General features: G+C 43.5%; 1 protein-coding gene across 6 annotated transcripts in view; it reads right to left on the bottom strand.

Moving 5' to 3' along the window:
- ADGRF5 (adhesion G protein-coupled receptor F5) overlaps positions 1 to 21,248 on the bottom strand; it is a 104,915-nt gene that overhangs the window by 23,927 nt on the left and 59,740 nt on the right. For 4 of the 6 annotated variants that reach the window (XM_053602807.1, XM_053602809.1, XM_053602805.1 and 1 more), the window contains exons 4-10: positions 14,789 to 14,959; positions 11,155 to 11,331; positions 10,935 to 11,044; positions 9,024 to 9,082; positions 8,117 to 8,256; positions 3,315 to 3,536; positions 2,049 to 2,252 (exon numbers count right to left, since the gene is read on the bottom strand). In XM_053602807.1, the coding sequence (XP_053458782.1) occupies positions 2,049 to 2,252; positions 3,315 to 3,536; positions 8,117 to 8,256; positions 9,024 to 9,082; positions 10,935 to 11,044; positions 11,155 to 11,331; positions 14,789 to 14,959 (1,083 nt within the window). The remainder of the gene's footprint in view (positions 1 to 2,048; positions 2,253 to 3,314; positions 3,537 to 8,116; positions 8,257 to 9,023; positions 9,083 to 10,934; positions 11,045 to 11,154; positions 11,332 to 14,788; positions 14,960 to 21,248) is intronic. The other 2 variants (XM_053602808.1, XM_053602811.1) reach the window with 1 other exon arrangement.

Raw genomic sequence — 21,248 nt, 5'->3', positions numbered from 1 at the left:
CTAAATTCATCAGAGAACTCTCAGGTCCCCAGACAGCCAGTCCGGTGCAGGAAACCATTGTTCTGGGGTCCTGCAGCCTTCTCTGGATGTTCATGACAAGGTCCCTGAGCATCTGTGCCACAGACTTCCTGGTGCCTTTGCCAGAAGACAAGGGTTTTCACCTCTCGTGGTGAAATCTTCCAAGTCAGTACCACGGGAATTGTGCAAAGTCTTTGTCCCACCTGGCAGTTCCCTCAGGAAGCTACACACCTCCTCTTCCTTAAAAATCAGGCAAGTGACACATGCATTAAAAATCAGGGAAGTGACGCATGCATCATGTGTCAATATTTTCAACAGTTAGCAGATGCCTTTCCCATTCTTCTGAGTACTTTGAGGTCAAATACAAATGCTACAGGTGAGACCTGCTTTGCCAAATAGATGTGCTCAGGAAAGTTCACATGGAAATCGATCATTTTATTTTGTTATAATTGCATATAGTTTGATAGCAAAAGCTTATAAAACGAAGGCTCATCACGCTAACGTATCACATGGGTAAAACCACATCTTACTTTAAAGGTTTTTTTTCCCCCTTTTTTCCTTTAAAGTTGGGCACGTAATACTGTTGTTTCTTAAGAAAAGAGCTGCATTTGTTCTATGCAGTTTCTAGGTAGAGAACAGTCTGCATTCTGCCAGACCAGCTTGCTCCAGTGCTGGCCCATCAGCCAGGAGTCATAACGTGTAGCCAAGACAAACACTGGTCTTGTGAAATAAGGTCTGTGGTAAGTTCCAATTCTTTCTTTTCTTTTCATATTGTGACAACCTTGAATAGTCATTTAAACTGAACCTCATCTCCTTATTTGCAAATTGGAGGTAAAAATGCCAGCTTGACTTGTGGTCAAGTTTAAGTATGATTAAAAGCAATGAACATATTTTTAATTTTTAAGTTTTCTTTGTTGAGAGAGAGAGTCTCTCTCTGTTGCCCCAGCTAGAATGCAGGCATCAACCTAGCTCACTACAAACTTCAAACTCCTCAGCTCGAAGGAAAAGCAGAGAGAGGGGAGGAGAAAGGGGTTTGGGGCCTTGGTGTGTGCCACACCTTCTGGGTGCAAGATATGATTGCAAGAGGGACTTTACCTAACAAATGCAACCAGTGTAACCTGGCTTATTGTACCTCCAATGAATCCCCAACAATAAAAACAAAAACAAAAACAAAAAAACTCCTCAGCTCAGGTGATCCTCCTGCTTCAACCTCCCAAGCAGCTGGGACTATAGGTACACCACTACTGTGTCCAGCTAATTTTTTCTAGTTTTGGTAGAAACAGGGTCTCACATTTGCTCAGGTCTGGAACTCCTAACCTCAAGCAATCTTTCTGCCTATGTCTCCCACAGTGCATGGATTACAGGTGTGAGCCACTCTGCCTGGGTGATACTTTTAAAGATACTTTTAAAAAATGGCTTAATCATACACTATTATACAAAACAGAATCAGCATTGCCGTTTTAATTTATTATTATCATTATTCATTAGTATAAGCTGGAGGTAGATAACTTCAGGTAAGATCTTATATCTAAAACGAAAGCAAACAGGACCAGAAATTAACACGAAACATTTGAGAGATAAACAGATCTATGCAGACAGAAATAAAACTGGAGACACAGAGAGAAACATCTAGGTAAGCATGGGTAAGAATGGACACCCAGGGAAGAGACACAAAAATGAGAAGCTTCAAGAAAGACCTCAAGGAAAAGTCAGCAACCTCACTGTTAGCTCTTTGCTGAAGACAGAGAAGAGGGCGGGGACAAACTTTCTCCATGGAGATGTATCAGACTTAAGTCGCTGGGATCATTGCCTCTTGGGTCTTCTGCTGCTGGGAGCTTGTCTACAGCAAAGGCGTCATACTTGTATACGGGATTTGGGGAGTTTTGCTCTAGAGTGGTTAAGCAGGAGCGGGCATCAAACCTAATTCTTTTTCACAGTCTAAGTTTACCCCTCCACCCACCTCATCTCCCATTTTTACTTGGCCAAGAGACAGAAATCTATTTGCAAAAGGACTTGTCTAACATTCTCACCTGGGATGCTGATTTTTCCTTTCTGCTTCCATTCTACGTGGTTCCAGTTAGCGTTATTCTCACTGCAGCAGCTCAGAGACACAGGGCTGTTGTCACATATCACCTTCATCTCTTCATTTGCCCAAATTTGGATGGATGTGACGTTTATTTTTTTTCTGGCCTCATATTCAAAGATATCTAATATCAGTTTGCAAGCATATTCACCTGCACAGGATACACAAAATCATTTGGTGTGACTACATGCAGGCATTTCCTTAGATGAACGTAGCCTCATTTCAGGTGTCACGACAGTTTGCACAAAGCACCATTTTCAAAAGCATCTCAGACATTGTCTAAACAGCACTAAATAAAAAAATTCAGGGAGTAGAGATATGTCTGATGCCACAGGTAGAGCAGAGGGATGCTCTAAGAGATAATAGGACTCTCAGGGACTTGGCTAAGAAGAAAATTAAGAGTAAGAATAAAGGGGGAAGAAAGAAAAATCAGCAAGCCTTGGAGAATTGGAGGACCGTGGGCAATGCTGGCGTCTTATTGAATCATGTGGTAAAATCGGAGTCAACAAAGGTGTGACAAGACCCGGGTGTCCATGGCCCTGTTAATGTCTGGGGTACAGAGAGGCTATTAGATTCTAGAATGTGCCAGTTTCATCACTAGTCTCAGTAAATAATCAAGACCCTCTTCGGTGGTTGTTTGGAGTGGGCAGCGGGGCCAGGAAAGGTCAAAGGGAGAGATTACAAAGGAGTACAAGAAAATCGAGGGTGGAGGTGACGGGTATGTTCACTATCTTGATTGTAGTGGATGGTTTAATAGGTGGACGTACATCAAAACTTAGTACATCGCATACTTTAAATATGTGCAGTTTACCATCCATCAATTCAACCTCAAGAAAGCTACCTAACTTTTTAAAAAATTTGCTGGAAAATTAAATTAGCTGGGAAAGGGCTCCAAGATGGTTGTTCAGAGACATCCCGTCAGCCACTCTCTGGCCATTTCCACTGGAAGGAGGAAGTGAGAGAATTAGGCAGGGGAAGGAAACAAAATGAAATTAATTAATAAAAAATAACAGTATATGCTAAGAATAATGAGCATGCATTAGTTTTAAAATTCATTCACAACAAATGCCATGGGATTAATTTTCCATTTTGAAATGCTGAGCCAGGATACTTCTTTTTTTGAGGAGCAAAACTGCATCTGCATATCGTAGGATTTTCTTCCTTTTGATTCCTGCGTCCTGTTCCTAACACAGGTTCCTGAGCAGTGACCCACCTGCATCTCCCTGGGTGATGTTGTAAATGGTGAGGCTGGAGACTGAGGTCATATTGTTGAGCACAGTGGTGGAAATGGAGAATTTGCTGCTGTTCTGGATGTCAAAGTGTCGCTCTATGTGGTACCAAGACACGTTGTAAGACAACACTTCATTTTCACACGTGAGGTTGACTGTATCCCCTTCAAATATTACTTGTGGCATGACAGAGAACTTAGTTTCATCTGGAAAACCAGAGAAAAGGTGTTACGATCCAAAGCACATAACTGTTATTGATGTTATTCCCCAGATGCCACACTCAGGGCTCTCAGAGGTCCCCATGCCACCTGTGGTGCTGTATGGGACGAGACGACATGTCCCTGACTCCATCCCATCCCGCTAGTACCTGAGGCCCATGGAGCTGTAACCTGCCAGATACTAGGGACGGGGTTTGCACCATGTGTCTTAAGGACGCTAAAGAATCTTTGATGGTAGCAATGGGGATTCCAAAGAGCTTTTCAGCTTTTGAAAAGTCTGGGAAAAAATTGCACATTTGCTCATGAAGAAGCCTCACCAGCAACTTACACATCGTTTCATTGCTACTGACTTGAATAATATCGACTGTTTCTCACGAGTAACTGATATCTTATGCTCCCTGAAGACCCTGACTCAAGACTGATGAGTTAGAAATGGGAAATCAAATTAATTATTCATAATAAATAAAATCTATTTGGGAAACACAGTTTTTTTTTGTTTGTTTTTTTTTTTAAGGCCTAATACCCGTGGGTCTTTAATTGTGACAGTTTTATAGATGAGTTTGGATTTATCCTGGTTCCGTCCCACGAGTAACTGTGTGGCCCTGGGGAGCTGGCTCAGCCTGGCTGAGCCTCTGCTCCCTTGTCTGGAAAACAGGGGCAGGGAGAGCTACACTGGGAAGTGGCTTGAGAAGCTACAGCTGTTATAATTGTTTTGCCAGTAAAAACCTATAGAAGCACCGTCTTGCCATTTCACAGATAAAAACACAATATTGGTTCATTTTATACCTGTTCTTAGGGATGCCTTTTGCTTACACAACATGCAGTTTTTTCTAAGTTGTGTTGCTTGTGCAATGTTCTTCACTAATTATGTGTGTTGGATAATCAGGAGGGCTGGAGCGAGGGGCTCCAGGAGCCTGTTTTGCCTGGTGCTTTATACTCATTAGGGCCAGACCTCCTATGCACAATAAATATGAAAATAAAACATCATAAAATTAATTTGGGGTGGTATGATGATATTCATGATGATGATAAAGTGTGATTTAAAATATCACAATATATAAATATTTTCTTATAATAATGATGATGTATGATGATGTAGTCAAAATATTACAATATATAAATATTTCTTATATTTCTTATCATTCTTTTTAAGCCTAAAATAATATTTTTTTAAAATCACATTTAACTATTAGGAAGCAGGGCCATCTTTGAATATTTGCTGCAGTGCACTGGCTTTGCAGTCACACAGACTTATGTTTCTTATTATATGTCCTTGAGCACAGTATTTACCCTCCCTAAGCCTCCATTTCCTCAGCTGTAAAATGGAAATAATAGTATCTACTTCACAGGATCTCGGAAGATGAAATATATATAAATGCACTGGGATTAAAACACAAAAGATACAGTTAAATGTTACTGTTTTCATTACTACCATCACTAATATGTAAGATTAGAAGAACTGCTAGTATTATGATTATATAAAATTGAACATAAATTTATCAGGAATGATTAAAGAAGGGTCTCGTGTGGTTGAGAGACTGGCTGATTAGTCAAATATCATCTAAGGGTTACTGTACAATAAAATAAATGGATTCTGAAAATTGCCTTTCAGAATGTGCCTTTTGGGTTTTACAAAGAACTTAAAAATAAGTTCCTGATACCAACTCACTCTTTCAACAATTTTCTTTCGTATTAGCTCTCTTCCTATCCTCACTCCCTAAATATGATTATAATCTTTTTGAAAACCCAATCACATGACTTTTTAGATGTATTCTGGTTAATAACACCAACACTGTGGCAGGCGGGATGGTGTCCAAGTTGCTTGGTGGAATTGTGCTTCATGTAAGGTCCTGTTTACTGGTCTGAGGTTGTGCACATCACAGACTCACATGCTGATTGTGAAGGAGAACAGAGCAGGATGCAGACCCTCTGCCCTGGGGTACGGTGAATGACTTTCACCAGGACTTCATTGCTCTTAGAACAATGAGCTAAGTGCTGTAATTTAGATGTCTTCTCCCCTCAAATCACACGTTGAAACTTAATCCTCAGTGTTAGAGATGGGGGCTAATGTGATGTTCGAGTCAGGTTTTCCCTCTGGAAAGATTTGGTGCGCTCCTTGAGGCAGTGAGTGAATTCTTGCTCTATTCATTCCTGAAAGGTGCTTATTAAAAAGAGCCTGGCATCCACCCCCACTCTGGTCTCTCTGGCTTCCTCTCTTGCTATGTGATCTTTGCTCCCATTCGCCTTCTGCTGAAGCAACCTCCAGTGGGGTAAAGCCTTGAGGTTTCTGGGACTGGTGCAGAGTGAAGACATGACTGTTCGGCATAACATAACCAAGGGTCTTGGGGGGCTGAACATTATCAAAGTGTGGCCTCAACTCTAGATTTTAACAGGTATTTTTTGGAAGTCAAAGGAGTATAAAGAAAAATGCAAAAAATGTTATCATGTTTAGTAAGATGTATAGATGTGACTGGTTTTTGAGTCAAGGTGTTTTAGTTTGGGGAACATGTAGCTTGACACTCATGGTCTGACTAATCTCTGCCTTAGTTTATTTTTGTCTAGCTAATGACTTATTTTATTGCGCATATGTTTGTAACTATTGCTGCTAACGTATATGCCTTATTTTTGTGCTGTGTTTGCAACTGTAACTTTGTTATGGTTTTACATGCCCTATTTTGTGTTATAGGTCGGTGACTTTTGCCACTGTCATAGATAACCTGTTTTTTTTTTATATTTTGAGATGTCTTTTTTATATATTTTCCACATTGATGTTTTATTTTATTTTAGTCATAGCCACATAGCAAGTTAGCAAGAACAAAGTTAGGCATAACGAATTTTGTAATGATTATATATTTTTCATTGATTAACAAAAAGAAACAGAAAATATTATTGCATAAAAAACAACTGGAATGTGTTCTCCTGTTTCTCCCCCTTGTTCTCCCACATTCCACCACTCACAGGCACTGCCTGAGACTTTCCCTAGATGCCCAGTCTTCCAGTCAGCAAAATCGCAAGCCAAATACACTTCTTTTCTTTATAAATTACCCTGTCTCAAATATTCTTTTATAGCCACACAAATGGCCGAAGATGCCATGTATACTACGACACATCTGTGAACTACACCATGAGCAGTGTGTTTCTGGGCTGACCACCTGATTAGTAGAAATGCTAGACACTTATTCACTTAAATGGTTGACTATTCTCAGCAGTCCTAAATTTGGGGAAAGCAAAATCGCAATTAGGTTTATACTAAAGAATTCTATTCTCATATTTCCTTATAATCATCAATACATCAGATGGTATAAAAAATCAACACATTGTACCCTACATATGCATAAATGTATTCATGATTTATGTGTATATGACTTAATAAAAAAATAAGTAAATAAAATAAAAAGAATTTTTCAAGACAACAAAAAGTGCATCTCATGGTTGGCCGGGGAGCACTGCTGAGATTGCTCCTGCTTGAGCGTACACGTTTAGGCCACCTCTTCCCTTCCCTTTAATTTTCTGGTTTTTATTTATGATTTTCTGTCTTATCTATTTTGAAGTTTTATTTTGCTATTGTATCTTGTTTATGTGGTAGCACATTCTTAAGCACTGTACGTATGTCTTGTGGTTTCCTCAGCTAGTTTTATCACTTCTAACGTATTATGTTTAAAATGACCAGGTGTCTATAAATACCAGCAGAGACTATAAGCAGAAATGACATCAACCTGCTATGAAGATGACCCAACACCTGAAGGAGAGGGGCTCTTTCTCCAGTTGTGCCAACAATAGCCCTCTCAGTGCCCTCTCCAAAGAGCAACCATGGACATTCCAGATCTACAGACCTGAGTTACCCAGAGCATTGCAGGCCAATCCCTGCCCATCAAAGCTCTGTCTGGTGGGTTTTCCTTACTACCCATCAAATAACAATAGGGTCATCCACCTACGAAGACAACAGTACCCATCCTTGCATGCCATTTGTAAAATAGGACAGAATATATCAAACCCCCGGGGTTTAGTGACCTAAAGCAGGGGTAGTGCAGAGAATGAATCACCTGGAAGGCTTGTTGCAACACAGACAGGCCTTGGTAGGTCTGGGTGGACCCAAAATGTGCATCTCTAACAAGTTCTCAGGCGGTGGTGATGCTGCTGGTCTGCGGGCCTCACTCTGAAACCCACTGCTCTAAAACAATGGCCTTCTACTTAGTACCAGCACATTTTGTGAATATCTCCACTCTCGCTATAATGTTAGTTTCACTGTTTGGGATGTTTTGGATCTGTTACTTTCAAAAATCCACAAACCCAGATGACTCTGTGGACCCCTTGTAAAGCCCCTGCCCTCCTCTTCCCTGTAATGGAGGTCTAGTGGCATTAGCCAGGTTGGAAGCCATTGGTTTAAGTGGGGGAGACGTCTGCTACCCTCCATGCCAGCAGGGAGCTGGAGAGTCTCTCTCCATGGAGGACATTGTAATGTAAGGCAGTTTCCTAGGTTTCCCCCATCATCAGATCTATTTTTTTAGATACAGATCTTGTTCACTGTAGTTATCTGACCATCATCATATCTTGATAGTTGTACTTACTACTGGTAACCTGAAAGGAGTTGTAGTCCATTTTGTAGGTCTGGTTGAGGCTCTGCATGACCTGCTCGTTGGCTTTGTGCATTAACTCAGGTGACGCTGTCGTAGCCGTGACTTCATAAGTTACAACCACACTCCCAGGCCTGGAAAGACACCATTCAGTTCAGGATAGCAGTAATTGTCCAAATAAATCTAGATGCTTATGGTTTATTTGTATGGAAAAACAAGACAACAGGGACAGCCTGGGTACTATCATCCAGAGGGGTTACTGACATAAGCCTGTTTTCCAGGTCTAGGAGAAAGCCCAAGACAGGGCTTGCATCCCCAAACATACACAGTCAGGTGGAGATTAGTGAACTGAGTGGTAGGGAGGCAGCCACAACACACAGCATGCTGGCCCAGGGTTACCAGACTGAATGTTACATCATGCCAAAACCTGGATGTTCTTGTACATATTCCTGACTTTTAACATTGGCCACGAAGTCTTTGAAACACTGGGCAAAAATGCTCAGGGCTGCCAGGGCACTCACATCCAGGGGACCATTCATGGCCGTAGCATGAAGCTCCAAGGTCCTGCCTGGCTGGGGAAGCTTCCTGTGCCAAGGCATCATGTGTCACGTTACTTCATTTCTACATTTCTGAACTTTCTAGACTATGAACTCATGCCATATTTAAAATGCTTGCATGCACAGAATGAACACAAGTCGCTTTTTTTCTTCCTTCTAAGGAGGTACAGGTGCAGGGTGAGCCACTCTTCTCAGCGCCCCCTTCCCTTGAAGCCCCTGCGACGTGGCTCAAGTCTTCACCGCCACCAAACTGCTCCCGCTGAACACTCCAAATGATGCCTCTCTAACGGGGTTTCTTCCTTACTGCATTAAATAGAAATGACCGGGTTATACAGCATTCTTACCTGAACCCTGTCACAGTCACCCGTTTGAAGCCTGGTAAAATGCTGTAACCCTTCCGGAACTGGAAAATAAAGGGTGTCACGTATTAAAGGCCAGCCAGAGATGTGAAGCAGTAAAAAGCGCATTATCCCCATCACCCTGGACAGCGTTACCCACTGCCAACCTTAGCAGGGCTTTGAAGAAGTAACTCCTAATGACTTAAGTCAGTCTGGGCTCTCTGAGAAGCAGACACCAGACAAAAAGAGCAAAAGATTGACTCAGAAAAGAGAGAAGAGGAGGGAGTGGGGAAAACAGGGAGAGGCATCAGACCCCGGAGTGAAAGAGAGGGGAAAGTTGAGCGGAGCCTGTAGCTCAGTGGTTAGGGCACCAGCCATATGTACCAGAGGTGGTGGGTTTGAACCCAGGCCCGCCCGCTAAAAAAAAAAAAAAAAAAAAGCCGGGGCATTGTGGTGGGCCCTGTAGTCCCAACTACTTGGGAGGCTGCGGCAAGAGAATCGATTGAGCCCAAGTTTGAGGTTGCTGTGAACTATGACACAATGGCACTCTAGTGAGGGTGACATAGTGAGACTCTGCGTCCCCTAAAATAAAAAAAAAAGCCTCGTCTATGGAGCTTGGGAAGGTTCAGGGTGACCTCCCGAGGAGTCCCAGGGTCTGCCAGCCACATCAGCACAGAGCCTGTTCATTGGCAGCGAGCAGCACACGTCATGGTTTCCGAGGCCGCAGAGCCCGTTCATTGGCAGCGAGCAGCACACGTCACGGTTTCCGAGGCCGCAGAGCCCGTTCATTGGCAGCGAGCAGCACACGTGGTCACGGTTTCCGAGGCTGCAGCCGGGGCCCTTCTCAGCCTCCTGCTCTGGGGTTGGAGGTCTGCAGGGTCAACCTCCAGGCTGCCACACGGCCTGACCCCTCCCGTGGCACACTGCGGCACTGGTTAAGCCAGTGTGGATTTAGATGATGGTTTCACTCCATTTTGTTCCTCTGAACACGAACTCTGAGGTGATTCTATTTGATTCAATTCACATGTCCAGCGCAGCAACAAGCACAGAGGACTGTGCCAGGTTCCCAGGTGGGTAAGGAAGTCTCTTTCCTTAGAAATGTATCATTTAGTGTGGTGTGGTAAGGAGGGGTCCCGTGCTGTGCAGAAATATTTCAAGCCAGATGTGTGAGAGCTCTTCTGAAGCAACTCCTCATCAAGGGACATGTGCACAATGACAGTATTTGGTGACATACTGGAACAAGCAGGAGGCAGCTCACAGCCGGAGGCATGGCCAGGTCGCCAGGAGAGGCAGGCAAAGGCACCATCTCAAGTGCCACACCAGTGAGGGAGCTCTGCTCCAAATGAGTTAACTCAGGCAAAGCGTTTGGTTTTAGGTGAATTAATCCAAAGTAAAGCACTTAGAACAGGGCCTGGCAAACAGTTAACGTTCATGACATAGTCTCTATTTAGATGTGAGTAAATTTAAATGTCTTCAGTGTGAATGCCTAGCGACTTCTTAGTGTTAAGTGATTTGAACCCTCTATGCTCAACTCGGGTTTGGTCTGCCCAGATGTTAGGGGTTTCGCCCATGTGGTGTGAGAATGGAAAGGTTCTTGGTCCTCTGAAAGATTTCAGTGAATCAATGCCATCAAATCTTATCTGAGCCAGTTCTACTCTGAGAATTGTTCTACTTAGAGGTCAAGGACATCACATTGTCCCCTGCAGGCTGTTTGATTTGAATACTTTTTTTTTTTTTGCGGTTTTTGGCCGGCTGGGTTTGAACCTGCCACCTCTGGCATATAAGGCCAGCATCCTAGATGTAAATGATTTCAAAGCCACATTCGTAAATTCTGACAGATGTAAGCAAACTGTCCACAGTGACTCAGTTCAGCTCAAACAGTCTGTTGGTTAAGAGGCTCCTGGGGCCAACACCTACCGCAGTTTCTAAGTCAGTCTTGTAGGATCTATAGAGGGCAGAGGAAGTGTTCCTGAGGTCTTCTTGAAAGCCCACGTTTAGTCTCACTGACATTCTCAGAATAACATCTGCTGGAAAACACAGGGCAATGTTTAAAAAACTCATATTAGTCAAACAGAGAAACATTTACAAGCTGATGTTGAATAGCCACTCGACAAACATTTAATGAGCCATTACTTACCTCCCTGAGGTTGGCAAAAAGGTCCCTGGGGAGGCAGTTCTTTAAGGCAACTGCATCGGTGCCCTGGGACGGAGCTGCCATGCTCTTGACACGTGAGATTGTGAAGGCACCTTTCCCGGGGCCAGCCATAGCCTGCCTCACAGGAGCACCAGATCTCATTTCCAGCAGGGCTGCAGACTAGCGGTAACCAAAACAGTGAGGGGAGAGAAGGGAGTCACCATCTCTGCACTTACAGCCTACAGAGATCTATACTTGTACAAAATCTTAACTCAGCTCCATTTTACCCATATGGAAAGCTCGATAGTACTTCATGAAGATGATGTGGGCACCTTTGCCCCACCATGCTATGAGGTGTGACCGTCTGCAAGATATGTTGAGTGACAGATGGCTGTTAAGTCATCTTTTAGGTGGCATGCCTCGTAGCTGATGGCCACCAGGTGTCCATGATGAAAACCAGATTTCTGGACACCGAGTGCATGGTAGCCAGCCTCCGAGATGGCCCTTGAGCACCCTGCCTCCAGGTACTCTCACCTCTGTTCACGCTTTGACAAGTGACCAACAAGCGACAGGATGGCACTCTGAGATTAGGTGATCAAAGATACCGTAGCCTTCCTCTTGTTCTCTCTCTCCCTCCCCCCTTCTCCCTCTTCCTCTCTCTTTCCCTCTTTTACCCATTCTTTTCCTCTTTCCCTTTTTCCCTTTGCATCTCTCTCTCTCTCTCTCATACACACACACACACACACACACACACACACACTCACTGTGGGGAAAGCTGGCTGCCATGGCGTGGTAACGTCACTAAGAGGCCCACATGGCAAGGAACTGAGGTCTCCAGCCAGCAGCTAGTGAGGAACTGAGGCCTGCCTGTAACAATGTGAGTGAGCTTGGGAGCAGGCTTTCTAGCCCCCGAATGACTACAACTCAGGCTGACAGACTCACATCAAACCTCATGGGAGACCCTCAGCCAGAACAATCCAGCTCATCTGCTCCAGGATCTCAGACCCTTAAAAACTGTGAGATATTAAATAAATGCTTGTTGTTTTACATTGCTATGTTTTAGAATGATTTGTTGCACAGTGATAGATAACAAATGCAGAGTGCGAGTGAATTTCGCCTTGTACATTTCCAGTCAAATGTGAGAAGCCTAAGATGCACTCTGATCTCACTGGGACGCTGAACGTGCCCTGAAAGCAGAGCACTTTGAATCACTTTCTAACGCTGGATTAAAAATCACATCATCACAAACTGTTTGTCTGCAGATGGGTGCCCAGGCAAAGTCCCATAGTGTGACTGCCCAGAGCAAAGTCACTAAATAATTTTTTCTGAAGTGGGAGGGGCAGCCACCTTCATCGGCCACTGTGGCAGCTGTGTCCCAGCTGGAGGTGGGAGTGTTGCAGAGGGTTTGGAACAGAAGACATCTGAGCTGCCAGAGAGGATGGTAATTTGAGGGTGGCCAACAGGGATCTCCTTTGTCAAAATCTCTCTCTCTGACCTAAAATTCTGCTGCTAATGCAATGTTGTCATTGTAGGCTTTTGTTCTGTGGGGAGAAAGTAAAAACTTTTGATTCCCAAGTAAAATGCAAACATGCCTTAGGCAAAAGCCAGACCAATCTCCACACTAAACAATACCTGTCTGGCCTTAAACTTCCTCAGTTTTGTTTAATGTTACCAAAAAGAATTGTGACAATGTTGGAAAAATGGACAAGGGAACCATGGGAAAATGGGGATGGTGCAAGTTTGGTGCTCAGACAGCAGGAGAGGCCCCAGCCCTCTCATTCGGCTCCTCTGGGAAGCCAGCTCTGCCCGCTGCTGCCTGCAGACCCTGGGGTCCATGTGCCTCAGGCTCCCTCTGCGTGTTGAAGCATCCATTTGTCAACTCTCTTCCACAATTTGCTATCAGGAAAGATTGAATCCCTCAATAATGTATGAAAGACCAGTCTTTCTGGAAGGATAAATTAAACTTTCCAAGGATGTTTGCATTTTAATTGAGAAACTTATTAACTCAAGTTCTAAAATAGTTTAAATAGTGGAACCCTTTGGAGGGAGTTGTGTTTTCGTTTTTATTTTCATTTTTGAGACAGTCTTGTTTTATGGCCTCAGCCTAGCTCACAGCCACCTCAGACTCATGGGCTCTACTGATCCTCCTGCCTCAGCCTCTCAAGTAGCTGGACTACAGGCACCCACCACTGCACTGGTCACTTCTTCTATTTTTAGTAGAGACAGGGTCTTGCTTTAGCAGGCTGGTCTCCAACTCCTGACCTCAAGCAATCCTCCCGCCTTGGCCTCGCTGAGTGCTAAGATTACAGGTGTGAGCCACTGCACCCAGCCTACTAGAGCCTTTTGAATTCATACCACCTCTAGTCAAACAAAATAAATTGGAGAGAGTTTGTTAATACATCTAAACTGAACATATATAAGATAATCTCATAACTAAGGCTCAAGTGTCTATACTCACAAGCTTTTTTAAAAGTTTTTTTAACAAAAACCTTTTTTATTTATTTGATACCTATTGGTCTATTTTGTTTATGGGATTTGCTTACTAGTGCCCACATAGATGCCAAAAGCTTGTATAAAAAATGGCAAATAAAACAAAATTGAGTAAAACTCTATCCAATAATTTATTTTAGAGGCAAAAGGTCTATGCCAAGGAGGAAGGTAGAAGGATGTTCCTACGTATGTCCCTGAGTGCCCCTATTTGTGAAATGTCTTATGGACAAAGAGTTCTGTGGGTGAATACATTTAGGGAGCGCCATACACACTCGCTGCTGCTGGAGGACTTACGATGCACATTGGCATCCAAGTGGAAAATGACCAACCCAGGGAAATCAATGCTAATGGTCGAATTTGGTGGGAAATGGCATCCAAAGGAAGCTAGGTGGGAGCGGTGGCTGGTTCGAATAGCATATATGAAGAATCAAAAATTAAAATGCATAGACTGACATTGGGAAAGACTATTGGAAATATAAGAATTCAAAAACAATTTGAGAAATAAGAATTTTATTCTTGCCCTCATTTTAGTATGATAAAACCTAACACTTGTACTGCTTTCCAATTTACAAAGTGATAATCTTTTATGGGACAAGGGTCAGCTCCATCTCACAGCTTCTAAGGGATACCAAGTCATGGGTGATGGCCCCCTGAGACATAGGGGAGCTAGCATTGGAAGGGAGCCGGCAACCAGGAAGTCCAGCCCACGGCCTGGAAAGTTCTGTTTCATACCTTGCTTCTGATCCAGGCATGTTCCCATTTTCCTCTTCCTATAACACCAGAGAGAGGGAAACTGGCTATTTAATTGATTTCCTTAATCAATCCTTGCTATAACCCCTGACTGCCCAGGAGAAGAAGACCCAGTAGTTTGCATGAAAGACCTGGCCTTGTCTTGGGATCATTTTATGACAAACCATCATACAAAACACCAAGCATATCTATGGCCAACATTTAAAATAAGGAAACTCTGGCTGCTGAGTTTGCTGATAGGAGCTTCATCCTGGAAGGCTGTGAAGTCATGAAAATCACACATCAGGTTGAATCATTTCACTGCCTACAAAGTCTGAACTGTTCTGCTAGTTAGAGGCTCAGACAGCCATTTTCCCCATATGCCCAACTGCCCATTCCAAAGCTGTGGGTCTCTCACCTGTTGTCACCTCTATGCTCAGAATGTTGGTAATTTGGTCAGTGTTGTTCCCTCGAATTGGAAAACTGAGGCTGTTTAAGTAAGCTTTGATAGGCTCCAGGAAGGATGCATTCTCAAGACTGATCTCAACATCGACAGTGAACTCCTCAGCTGCAGGGCTACCCGTGGCAACTGAAATGAAGGCACAAAGGGCTGTGAGAACTTACTGTACACGTGGTTCTTACAGGTACACGTGGACACTTGTCACATCTGCCCTTCAGAATTTCTAATGAACTCTCCTAGAGAAAAGAACTTGGCAACTCACCACCATAAACTACTTCCCCCCACCTTGGTGTCCGACCTCAAGGACAGCTGTGTGAAGTACAGGCTGTCACAGGGCAAGAATGGAAGTGGGAGAACTAGCTGGGAGGCTCTGAGAAGAGTTTGGAGAGTACATGCTGTGCTCCTGACTCTCAGGAGGGAATCCGGGCGTTTCTAACACCTTGCAGTTGATGGGCGCTTGTTCTGAGAGCTGAACCAGGCAGGGCTTGAAGATCTCCCTGAAAACACATCCAGTTAATTCTCTTTGCCCTCAGCCTATGCAAAGAGAGTGTGCTCTTTGTTTTTCCTCTGTAGTCTCCAGTGTCCAGAACATGATAGATGCTCAACAAAAGTTTGGCAAGTTGGAAAGCAAAATAAAAGAGATTTTCAGCTCTTCATTGTTTTTACAAATTATCTCCAGGTGGTTGACTGGTTAGAATTCTAGGTAGATCTGCTCCCAGCGCACACTTGCTCCAGGCAGATTGGACTATATGCACACACAGACACTATAAACTTTATGTGTATAAATATATATATTTTCAGCTAGTCAGCATGTAATTCATATCAATATAGAGACATATGAATATCTGTATGGTCTGGGAATTATTCTTTCATTGTTTCCTGTATTACATCATGTCAGGGCCACTAGTGGTAAGGCTCCCAAGGGCGGGAACTGTTTCCTTCACTTCTCATGGCCTAACTCACTTCCTCTGGCACGGAGTTCATCACATTTTGAATATGTGCCCAATCAAGTCTTACTAAACCTGCAATTCTCAAAGTCAAGTCACAGATTCGCCTCTCTGTTGTCACTCACAGAACTTTGACCTCGTCTTGTCTAGAATATATGACCAGAGGAAAAGCCATGGACTCAGTAGTTAATGAAGAAACTTTGAAGAATAAGACATTTTTGCACAGCTACATTGAGAATATTTGATTTTGTAAGCTGAATGAGAAAAAGGTTAGTGAATACTTAACAAAATTATTATTTTAGAATTTAAGCCATGTCTGAAAGTTTGATATACATGATAACTGTTAAATTAAAATTCTGCATCTATTTTCTAAAAGAATAAACATTTTTCTGATAACATTGATAAGATTTGGTTTAAAGGTTCTAAGGGCGATTGATATAAAACACTGAAATAAAGTAAGTTCATCTTGGGAAATGGCAACTGTTACATAATTGTTTTAGAAAGCTGTAATTTTTTCACTTAGAGTCATAAACTGTGTTTGACGTAGCTGGTTGATTTTACCCTTCGACCTTGTTGAGAAGCATTTCATATTGGCATCATTCAACTTGTTATAATTAACTCAAATTATAAAAACAAGTCCTATGCAGTTAAAGTTAAGAGTGCATTTTAAAATGTATTTCCTCTCTATGAAAATGTATTTACAAGCAGAATTATAGTGACTTTTAAAATCCAGTGCAACAACCTGTCATGGGACTATGACGTTGCTACAAATTTCCTGTTTTCTTTCTGATTCTCAAGGTTCCTGGAAGAACTGCTAATTTTAATTTGTGTCATTCCAACTCTGGACACATTGTGGTATCCATTGGGAACATTTACAAGGAACACGCCTGCATTATATTTGGATGTTATACTCATGAGGCATAGTCTTTTTCTTGAAAAGTAATGCAGCCATGTTTATGTCCGCCAGAGGATTCACTTACTCTGGGATCCTCTTTGCTGTGGCCAGTCTCCTTTCCTCCCATGAATGTAAACAGGATTTCCTGGAAGGTAGCTGCCTTTTTAGATGGGTGGAGACAGCAACAGTCCCCTATGACCCGCTTCATCATCTGTGCTGTTACATCTCAGGGTCTGATCTAGCCCTGAGCCCCGCTCCCTGGGTTCCTTTCAGTTGTTCACTGTAGATCAAGTGTGTGCCTGGACAGCACATGATGGTTCATGGATGTCATCACTCCCCAGTTCTTCTGCTCAGATTTTATAGGAAGCTGAGCCAAAATCACAAAGTGTTAAGAGGAAAAAGGCTCCTGTGACCTCAGTAAGTTTCATTCTATGGAATTCGTGTAACTTCTAAGAACCGGCCTCTAAAGACCTCTTTGTTTCCTCAACATTTTGTTCTTCAATAACTTTAAAAAGGGTTTCAGAGTAACCCTCAGCCTGAGGGTCACCTCTCCCTAGAGACTGGTACTAGGATGGAGAACCTTCAATGGAGGAGGAAGTGCCTTCTCTCAGAATAACACGCAACCCTTTAAAGCAGGCTCAAAATCACCACTGCAATTTAGCAGGCTGTGGATTGCCCATGGAAATCATCTATTCTTGTGATGTCCAAACTTGACCGGTCATCATACACACCTAGGAAACTCTACATACACACACACATACACACCCACGCCCACACCCATACGCGCACATTTTGGAGCCTTGATCCAGGTGAACCAGAGTAAAAACTTTGGGTTAGTCCCAAAGTCTATTTTTCAATTCCTATTCATGAGTTTGATGATCAAAAAGGTTTAGGATCTAATGCTCTGATCTAAATGAAGGACCTGAGAAAAAAATCTTGGTGAGCCATCATGGGCATCTAAACTTGTACTAATATTTCACTTTTGCTTTGCTTTTTGTTCTCAGATATCTCCTCTGCTTCTCCATGGGAGCAAATAATCAGGTAGCCCCCAACCACATCTGGAGATTGTCTTTTCCTCTTTTGACGCAAGGGAGCTGATGCTTGCTCATCTTCTCTCTCCACTGACACAGGATGGGGAGAGGTGATGATAATAAAAGTGACAATAACAACAGCAGCTGCCATTTGTTCATCATTTACTAAGTTCCAGGGCCACGAGGACACTAAGCATTCTTCCATTTTGCAGACGATAAAACTGAGGTTCAAAGGGTCGGAGCCACAGTGATAGCAAGTGTTAAAGCTGGGATTTGAAACTGCCGTTTTCCTACTCCAAGTCCATTTTCTTTCATCCATACCCTGCCACAACTAAAATAGGAGAAGATAAGGAATATGACCACTTCGTAAACCCTAAAGTATTATAAAAAAAAGATAAAGTATTATTGTTAAATGTATATGTGGAACTTCAGTTCCCAAATTAAAATTTAGAATAAAATCAAGTTCAAAGGCAGAATTATTAATAATAAATATAAGAATATGTGAAATTTTATTTAATTTTATGTCACTAAATAAATTTCTTGGAAATCCACATTCAGGAAAGACACCCTGTGACTGGTTGTTGGTACTCATGCATTTTGACCTTGAGCCTTGCCAGGTTCATGTGTACTTTGCTTTACTGATTTATTTAACTGTACTATTCATGGAGGGCCTATTTTCCAGGCACTGCACTCGGTACTGGGGACACGAGGGGAATGAGAGAAGCAAAGCTCTGCCTTCACGGAGCTCACGTCCTTTCCCTCCTTGCATCCTGAAGGCGGCCGGTAAGTTTACAATTTAATGTCAGGCAGTTCCATAAGGCCTGGAGAAAAATAAAAGGGAGCAAGGAAACCAAGTGACAGGGAGAGCCCGGTGGGATGGTAATTTTTCTAGAATGGTTCAAAAAGACCTTCCTAAGGCAGTGAACTCTGAAACTCTTAGAGAGTGAGGGGTGAGCAGGAGGTACCTAGAGATTATCACTCCAGGAAGGGTAAACAAGGAAGAGAGCTCTGAGTAAGCAGAGCCCTTGCTGCTTCTTTGAGGAACAACAAGAAGATTGTCTTCCTACCTCCCCCACCTCTATTTGGGTGACTCCTTCTCATCTGGGGCCTGGAGCGCTGTCTGTCCTGCTCCCACCGGCAAGCAGAACAGAGCTCCGATGGATCTGCTCTCCAGGCAATGTCTCGGGGCGAGGACCTGGGTTTAAGGGGTGCACCACAGCCCAGCTCAGCTATCAGAGGACCCACATACAGGTGGGGTCAGAGGGTTGCTCCGCTCACTCCCTTCAGACTGGCATGGAGTGTGGGGTTGGAAACGCTAACCCACGTCTGCCCTGCCCCTCTCAAACCTGAGCTCTTCAGAGCCTGGGAAAGTGATGCTCCCTGCCCTGCCCCGGGCTGCAGGGCACCCAACAGGAACAGAGGCCAGTTCCCCCTCTTCTGAGTGTGTATTTTAGCTACACTTCCAGCCTCCTCTGTTGCCTCTGGACCATCTGACTCCTGAAAGTTTAATGTGTTTTCTTTCTCTTGGGCGCCTTTGTCCCTGGTGTTGTTTTTCTGAACTTTCCTGGCTTGCAGATGCCTGTGTGGAAGGTGGCAAGTTCCAGGTGTCCTTGGTGTCAGGGACAGAGTCTATCAGCAGACCCAGCAGGCAAAAACCAATCAGGACCTTCCCCTCTTTTCCCATAAATCACAGCCAGCCACACTGCACTTATCTTAAAGAGACATTTCTGGAAAGTTGGCCACAAATTGCAGCAAACAGATCAGATCTGGGTCTTAATCACAGCTGTTTAAGCAAACAATTCTACTTTTGCCTGGAAACGCTAATGGGAATGATGGCTTCTCAGAAACAGAGCATAAATAGATGCACAAATTAATCTCCCACCTGCCAAGGAAAGAAGCCTGCTGACTTCACCCAGGAGAAATGAGGGTGGTCAGTGTGGTTTTCTCTAGGCCAAAGGGGCCCATGCTCTTTAATAGTGATGACCTGTCTCTCTTATTTTTCTCCCTTGCTGCGTAGCAAGTACAGATTAGAGCTACCTATTCTGCTTGTTTCGTGACACTGGCTAGAAGGCGGCAGGTTAGCAACGTTGTTTATTTTCTACTGTGCCATTGCTCAGCAGATACACTCAGAAGATCTTGTTCTTCCTTTATGTTTTAGAAAGGTTAAAGGGGAAACTGCCAGGGAAACTGCCAGCAGCCCAGGCTATGGCTTACATGGCAGGTGTGGGTGGAGGAGAAGGTAGGCAGCACTGGATCATAAAATTCTGGACTGCGATGTCTAAAGAAAAGACCCCAATCTATTAGTTAGCCATAAGCCCAAATCCTCAAAGCTCACCCTATATAACTTTCTGTATCTAGAAAGATGAAGACAGATATGCCGGTCCCTCTTACTCTACAAAGCTGCTCTAAGAATCACGAAATGGTACCTTATGGGCAAGAACCAGAAACACATGTTGAAAACTGTGACTCTTAATTATAAGCTTGACATTTGGAGCCAGAGAGAGCGAGGGTGGAATGCCTTCTGACCTGGGCAGGATTTTTAAACTCATGAGCCACACTTTGCTCATCTGTAAATTAGCAGCAATACTTTCTCTGCAGGATGGCTGTTAAGGAGTTGGGATCCTCTATGAAAATCCCTAAAACAGTGCTTGGCATGTAGTAGCCAGTAGAAATAATGCTGATTATGATAAACGTAATATTCTATGCGGACGTGTGCCCATAGGTCAAAAAAAACCTAACTCTATTCTAATCAGGTCTCAACTTAGTGATAACTAAACAAAAATCCCCCCAAAATAATAAATGTGAATCAGAAAATTTTTATAAAAGCAAAACATTCTCGACATTATATGTCAAGCCCACAACTGACCCCTACATGGCCGAAGAGCGCCAGGCCTTTCATTTCACTCCATCACCACCACTACCACTCAGAAAGCTAAGTGCCACATGTTGTTATAAGAAAGATTCTAGCCATGTAAACCCAAAAATCTGTTCCGCAACCTGGGAAGTGCACAGCGTTTCCTGGACCCAGATCAAAAAGGGCCAGCACGCCCAGGCTGCCGGGCCTGCAGAAAGATCAGGATTTCCGCGCTAGCAGCTGGTGACCCAATCTGGGAGGAGCCTCAAATAGGTGTGACCATGTGAGCATTTCCAGTGCAGGGTTGGGACATCCTAGGTTCTCCTTTCTGGCTGTTTTGTCTGCCACCAGTTATTTCCTTTGAAGCCAAAGAAGAACCAGTCAGTGCTGATGTGTTAGCACCAGGGCCAACGTCTTCCTTTCCAGTCAGGCTCAGAAACCTGGACTAGGGAGCTGTGCCCACTGGCATTTGTGTTATATTTCAGCAGTAAGAAGTGTCCACTTTCAGTCTGCTAGAAGATTCCCCTTACTACAAAATTTGAAACTTATCTGCAAGCCTCCAAGAGATTTTCCTTCCAACTCCACTCTCTCCCCAGGGCCTCCCCAAGGCAGTCTCTCCCCAGGTTTGTGCACCCCTGGGGAGCCCCATAAATCATTGCTTTCCTCCCCTGTGTTACATCTGTCACCAAGC

The sequence above is a fragment of the Nycticebus coucang genome, chromosome 9 (assembly GCF_027406575.1).
Source record: "Nycticebus coucang isolate mNycCou1 chromosome 9, mNycCou1.pri, whole genome shotgun sequence".
In the NCBI taxonomy this organism is placed as follows: domain Eukaryota; kingdom Metazoa; phylum Chordata; class Mammalia; order Primates; family Lorisidae; genus Nycticebus; species Nycticebus coucang.
The sequence above is the reverse complement of the archived record's forward strand: the minus strand, read 5'-3'. Positions and strand labels throughout refer to the sequence as shown.